The sequence below is a fragment of the Mya arenaria genome, chromosome 9 (genome assembly GCF_026914265.1).
Source record: "Mya arenaria isolate MELC-2E11 chromosome 9, ASM2691426v1".
NCBI classification, from domain to species: Eukaryota; Metazoa; Mollusca; class Bivalvia; order Myida; family Myidae; genus Mya; species Mya arenaria.
This window is the reverse complement of record NC_069130.1, coordinates 33,597,058-33,604,363: the sequence shown is the minus strand read 5'-3', so window position 1 is coordinate 33,604,363 and position 7,306 is coordinate 33,597,058. Positions and strand designations below refer to the sequence as shown.

The 7,306-nt window shown below is 35.2% G+C and overlaps 1 protein-coding gene across 1 annotated transcript; it reads left to right on the top strand.

The window, feature by feature from the left end:
• The first annotated feature begins 286 nt into the window (after positions 1-286).
• On the top strand, positions 287-7,010 carry LOC128203171 (uncharacterized). The gene is made up of 6 exons (XM_052904465.1): positions 287-480; positions 1,272-1,355; positions 2,209-2,380; positions 3,025-3,173; positions 5,801-5,893; positions 6,621-7,010. The coding sequence occupies exons 1-6, from the start codon at positions 342-344 to the stop codon at positions 6,935-6,937; spliced, it is 954 nt and encodes a 317-aa protein (XP_052760425.1). The 5' UTR covers positions 287-341; the 3' UTR covers positions 6,938-7,010.
• The last annotated feature ends 296 nt before the right edge of the window (positions 7,011-7,306 follow it).

The window sequence follows — 7,306 nt, the reverse complement described above, 5'->3', positions numbered from 1 at the left end:
ATGAAGTTTCCGTGTCATAGTTATTATTGTCTGGTTCCCAGCGTACTCTGCACAACAAGAGTATGAAATGGTAAGGGCAAGTAACCCAGGCTATAGTTATTAGTGATGTGTAACCTAAATGGTATCTGCGAATTATTAATATGTAGAGATATCATTGTAAGTACAGTGATTATAGATGTTTGATAAATAAGTAAGACATAATTCTTACTCAGAAGAGTCTCCAGCCTTTTAAAAGTTTACAAGTTATGTCTGCGAAACCGATTCTATTAGCACTTACTACTTCCGATCGGCCGTTTCCGTTTTTAGAATAGAAGTATTTTTCCGTGGTTTTGCTGATTTAAATGATGGCGGGTCGATTAAAATTAATTAAACTACTTAAGCATGCAAGAAAACTTTGTAAAGTAACTGCTGCACCCGCTGTCATGTTTGGGACAGTGGCAGTTGGCTTCAAAAGGAATACATGGAATGCGGACAAGAAAGGTCAGTCCCACTCGAAAGAAATATTGCAGCAGAAAAGTCCTTGTCCAACTTTGAAAACGTTGAAGCCAAAAGCCCTCAAAAATGCTTCCTAAAATCATTACTGCTTCTGCAGTAGGCTTTGTCTCTTTGGGCCCTATTTGGGGCTTCAAGGAAACCCAAACCATAGTGTAAAATAATAGACCTTTATACGGGATGTCTAATCCTCAACGTCAAAAAAGGGTTTGTTAAAAAACCAGTGTGTTTCTGAAAAATATTGTAATTGTATTTAGAGAAGTATTTTATGTTTGAAATTGATAACTGTTTATATTTATATTTTACCATGTAAGTGCAAAGATATTTTGCAAAAAACAAGCATTATATGCATTAAAACACAGGATTTACCTTCCCAATGAAATGAAACTTTACTGACGCAGTAAACAATTATGCTAATCGTAACAACTTGGCCATCTCCTCCAAGCTTCGAGATAGACCTCGTAAATACATTCATAACCACTCGGCCACCTCTGAGGTGTTCCAATTGTTGTAAAACTGTAAAATGAAGAAATACCGAAACTCAGGTTCAGTTATTTTTTAACATTATAGCCTACGTAAACAGAAGTTTCGTCAGTCCAAATGAAAATATATCTGACATGTTCAACTGTCCAACGGACATTCGCGTTGTCTGCAATATGCCTTCTTCACAATTGCACAGTCATGTAGACAGTGTCACGTTATGTGTGTTAATTTTTAATACCTGTACCATGCCCTTTGTTAATCCTGAATGAAACAATACTTTCTTTGCCTTATTTCAGATTCCATAGTGTTTCTGTCAAAAGAAGAAAATGCAAAACCTTCAAAAGTGCAGATCAAAATGACAAAAAATGGAGAAAACAGAGGTAATACATCCTCACTTTCTTTTATCAATAATAAACTTATTATTCCCAAAATAAAAAAAATGGAGAAAGTTGCCTATTTACATGTTTACAGTGTACAGTCATTGCATTGAACTGTATACTTAGTATTAAAGGCATAACAAAAAAAGGTTTATTTCTAGTTACCTTATTTTTTAGCAAACGATTTAAGACATCGCAAAAGTGTAAGTCATTCAGTCTCTCTGCCTCTGAAATGTTGTCATTCTGAAAGAAAAATTGTCGGTCAGAATACATTTTTTTCAGCATTTTTTTTTTCCCATCTGACTGTGAAAACTGTAGGCTTGACTTACCTTACCATTTTAGTCGGACAGTGCAAATATACCAGTCAGGACCGTTTTTGCGATGTCTGGACTTGGGACTTCCAGACTTAGTGTTATTTGTTTTGTCTTTTGGTATTTCTTTTCAGTATTTCATTGTACCAAAAAAGTAATTGTATTGTTTATTTAGAGCACTCACTTTTGATACCCAACAGGCTGTGAGAATATTAGTTGCTTAGTTAAATGTCTCTTACCCAGGGGTCATAGTCTCAATCCCCACCAGAGTGAGAGTGATCCAGTGGCATAAGTGTTCTGCTCTGACCTGTGAGGTGTTTGGCTTGATCCCGACCAGGATTAAATGTCAAGTAGCATAGTTGTCTACCTCTCAAGTGATAAGTTGTGGATTTGATTCCTATCAGGGTAAGATTTCTTGGCCGGAAAAAAGGACATAATACTGTTTTTTTTGCCACAAAAACAAATGCAAGTGATTTAAATGCCAACATTTCTTGTAAAAACTATTCTCAAAACATGCATGTTCATACACTCAAGTTCTATTTCAGAAGACCCTGTGCTGCCGAATGGCGATTACAACTGGAGCTGTAAATGTATCGAACATGACGTTGTGGGGCCTTGTAACATATCATTCCGACCCCTAGCGAAGTTCATGCATGATAACAAGATCAAAGAAACCCTCAATGTTTTGCCACAAGAGTTACGTGGACAGTTTGATAGGTATCTAAGTGGTATCTTCATTGTTGCCGTTTATTGTTTTTTACATGTATTTAAGTTTTGTTGGTTTTAGTAAGGAATAGTGGCAAAGGTAATGTTGACCTTATGATAACACATTTTGAAAACATGTACCAAAAGTGCCTGAAAGAAGAAATACGGTATATTCACAGTACAGATATCATGATGTCTTATAACATAAGCCTTACTGATGATAGTGGTTTGTGTCTGGTCCATAACTCTGTCATTTATGGTGGGATTTGGAAATAATTTGACTTCAGTGACCACCATGAGATGACAGCATTTTGTGCTCCATACCTTGGTCCCTAGAGCTTCAATGTCATGTTCACTGTCCCTCTGAATATTGTCAGTTTTTCTGAGCCTAAGTGATGATATAGGTTCGTGTCCGGTCCATGACTTTTGTCATCCTTAATTGGGAAATAATTTTGGATTAGAGACCATGATAAGATGACATAATTAACCTTCATATAATCTTTAAACATGTACAAATTATGATATTTATTTCAATACTCAAGCTGTAACATTTTGCGTGCGGGGGTAGTTATCTCTTCTGTGATAGCTCTTATATTGTACTAACTGAATCTTATGTTCAATGGTTCTTCGCTACAAGGAGACTTATGTTATTACAGCCTGATGGATGACTACCTTTCTTGTACTATGGACCACCCAAAATACTACGTTAACCTACTGTCATTAGAAGAACTGGAAGATATACGAGATGAGAAGATCGCAGAGCAACAAAAACTGAAAGATAGGGAGCTCCATACTCAAAGATTTGGTAAAAAGCTAGAAATATTAGAAATCAAGAAACCTAATATAATCATTTTCTTTTGAATGTTTCTTAAACAGTTAGTGGCTGCTACAACATGGTTATTTTATTAAAAAAATGAATTCAACTTTGTATGTTATAACTGGGCTTCTATACTTTATCTCTTAACATATATAAAATCCAATTTAGGTTTTTCAGTGAATACATCATTTACATACATTTCTATTGCGCATTCTGTGATAAACACAAATAGTTTGATCTGATTTGTAATAGCTCAATTGTGAATTGAGTAAATGAAAACATTTTGTCTGTGCACAGATAATCTTTAAGTCCTTTAGACACAAACCGGACACTGACCAAATGCTCTCATACATGATGAACCCCAATACTAAAACTTTCAATAGCCATGCCTCAACATTTATATTCCATGGAATACTTAATGCCTAAATATTATATATGTAACATTTTACTTAATTTTCCAGGGAATACCAAATGCTTTTTAATATCCAGTACCTTAACATTGCATGTAACATTATACTTTATATTTCAGAGAATACCCAGTACCTTTACATTGCATGTAACATTATTCTTTACATTCAAGGGAATACAAAGTGCCTTAACATTGCATACAACATTATACTTTAAATTCAGGGAATATCCATTACCTTAACATTGCATGTAACATTATGCTTTATATTTAAGGGAATACCCAGTGCCTTAGCATTGCATGTAACATTATTCTTTAAATTTAGGGAATATCCATTGTCTTAACATTGCATGTAACATACTTTAGATTCCAGGGAATACCCAGTACCTTAACATTGAATGTAACATTATACTTTATATTTCAGGGAATACCCAGTACCTTAATATTGAATGTAACATTATACTTTATATTCCAGGGAATACCCAGTACCTTTACATTGCATGTAACATTATACTTTATATTTCAGGGAATACCCAGTGCCTTAACATTGAATGTAACATTATACTTTATATTTCAGGGAATACCCAGTGCCTTTACATTGCATGTAACACTATGCTTTATATTTCAGGGAATACCCAGTACCTTAACATTGCATGTAACACTATGCTTTATATTTCAGGGAATACCCAGTGCCTTTACATTGCATGTAACACTATGCTTTATATTTCAGGGAATACCGAGTGCCTTTACATTGCATGTAACACTATGCTTTATATTTCAGGGAATACCCAGTGCCTTAACATTGCATGTAACACTATGCTTTATATTTCAGGGAATACCCAGTGCCTTAACATTGCATGTAACACTATGCTTTATATTTCAGGGAATACCCAGTGCCTTTACATTGCATGTAACACTATGCTTTATATTTCAGGGAATACCCAGTACCTTAACATTGCATGTAACACTATGCTTTATATTTCAGGGAATACCCAGTGCCTTTACCTTGCATGTAACACTATGCTTTATATTTCAGGGAATACCCAGTGCCTTTACATTGCATGTAACACTATGCTTTATATTTCAGGGAATACCCAGTGCCTTTACCTTGCATGTAACACTATGCTTTATATTTCAGGGAATACCCAGTGCCTTTACATTGCATGTAACACTATACTTTATTTTTCAGGGAATACCCAGTGCCTTAACATTGCATGTAACACTATGCTTTATGTTTCAGGGAATACCCAGTGCCTTTACATTGCATGTAACACTATGCTTTATATTTCTGGGAATACCCAGTGCCTTTACATTGCATGTAACACTATGCTTTATATTTCAGGGAATACCCAGTGCCTTAACATTGCATGTAACACTATGCTTTATATTTCAGGGAATACCCAGTGCCTTAACATTGCATGTAACACTATGCTTTATATTTCAGGGAATACCCAGTGCCTTTACATTGCATGTAACACTATGCTTTATATTTCAGGGAATACCCAGTGCCTTAACATTGCATGTAACACTATGCTTTATATTTCAGGGAATACCCAGTACCTTAACATTGCATGTAACACTATGCTTTATATTTCAGGGAATACCCAGTGCCTTTACATTGCATGTAACACTATGCTTCATATTTCAGGGAATACCCAGTGCCTTTACATTGCATGTAACACTATGCTTCATATTTCAGGGAATACCCAGTACCTTAACATTGCATGTAACACTATGCTTTATGTTTCAGGGAATACCCAGTGCCTTGACATTGCATGTAACACTATGCTTTATGTTTCAAGGAATACCCAGTGCCTTGACATTGCATGTAACACTATGCTTTATATTTCAGGGAATACCCAGTGCCTTTACATTGCATGTAACACTATGCTTTATATTTCAGGGAATACCCAGTGCCTTTCCATTGCATGTAACACTATGCTTTATATTTCAGGGAATATCCAGTGCCTTTACATTGCATGTAACACTATACTTTATATTTCAGGGAATACCCAGTGCCTTAACATTGCATGTAACACTATGCTTTATATTTCAGGGAATACCCAGTGCCTTTACATTGCATGTAACACTATGCTTTATATTTCAGGGAATACCCAGTGCCTTTACATTGCATGTAACACTATACTTTATATTTCAGGGAATACCCAGTGCCTTAACATTGCATGTAACATTATACTTTATGTTTCAGGGAAGGACACAGTGTTTTTCATCTCTAAGGAAGAGAACAAGATCCCATGTAAAGTGGTAATCCCAAAGGGTGAAGATTTAGAGGAGTTTCGAGGTCAGTTGACATTTTGTCGCTTTATTTCAAATTGCACAATCATGCGCATACACGTAGGAGCACAAACATTTTAAATGTGTTGAGGACTGCACGCTTTTAATGAAGTTCTATTTGACATTTTTACTCTTTTGAGAATATTGTTTTTAAAGTTTACTTTTTCAATGCGAATTTGGTCTAGATAGGACATCATGTTTCTGGGATTTAAGAAAATACAACTTTTTTAAGACACTCAGAACAAAATCAAATAATATTTCACTCGTATCTATGCCATATTATGTTTGGTGCTCAGTCAGGGAAATATATTACAATCTTACACTGAAAAACAAACTTCCTCTTTATAATTCACCTTGTAAACACAAAAGTTATTTTTCCATGCATCTAAAGTCAGATATGAAATATAACTTTTTGGGCTCATTAGTTGAAATATAATAGGGTTATTAGTACTGCGTTTTGATCCGGGAGGTTGTATTTGACTCTGGAGTGGATTACTGACTACCGTATTTTGTGATGTGATTTGCATGTGGATTTATGATGGGTATACAATAAAATTCAGTATATAATTGTTCATGTGTTTAGTTGTAAATGTTTCAACTAATAACTATAATCTGCATAATTATGCAAGCATCTTTTTCTTTTTCAATGCAAGCATCTATAAAAATGTTCTCTTCATAATTTTGATCAGCATTTAACTGCCTTCTCCTGCATTCATGGTCTTACACTATTTCAGAACCTCTCAATCCTGACGGCACAGTCAACTGGGCTTGTGGATGTATAGAAAGAGACGTAGTCGGCCCATGCAACTCTGAGTTCCGTGTTTTCCGACAACTCATTCATGACACCAAGGGCTATAAGGATGATATGCCTATGGAAAAGCAGATGGAGCTACATACAATTATTAAAAGCTACTTTGACTGTATGAATGAACATCCAATTTATTATGCGGCGACGCTAAAAAGGACAACTGAGGGTGATGATAGTGAAGATGTAGATGTTAAAGCTGACAATAATAATGATACTGATTCTAAAGGAGAGGTTTCACCTTGATAGTAAATCATTGTAGATTTTTGGTAAACATTTTCATAGAAAATAATTGTGAATTAAACAAACAAAAAATGTTGTTGAGTTGCAGCTTTCTTTCTATACCTAAAATGGGGCCTTTTGACAACTCTAAAAATCTGTACATGATAATATATTTTTTGTTATCTTTTTCATGCGGGCATCAAACATTGGTTTCCGCCCAATAACTTGGCAAAGCAAGATAGCATTTAGGGATAGGAATGAAAGTTGGTTTGTAGGTAGCTTATGTAAAGAACTAGCTTAGACTCACTTGAGGGGGATAGGGGTCAAGGTCACTGTTACTTGAAATAAAAAAGGGTCTCCAACCAAATTCTTTAGTAAGCATTGATGGATAGT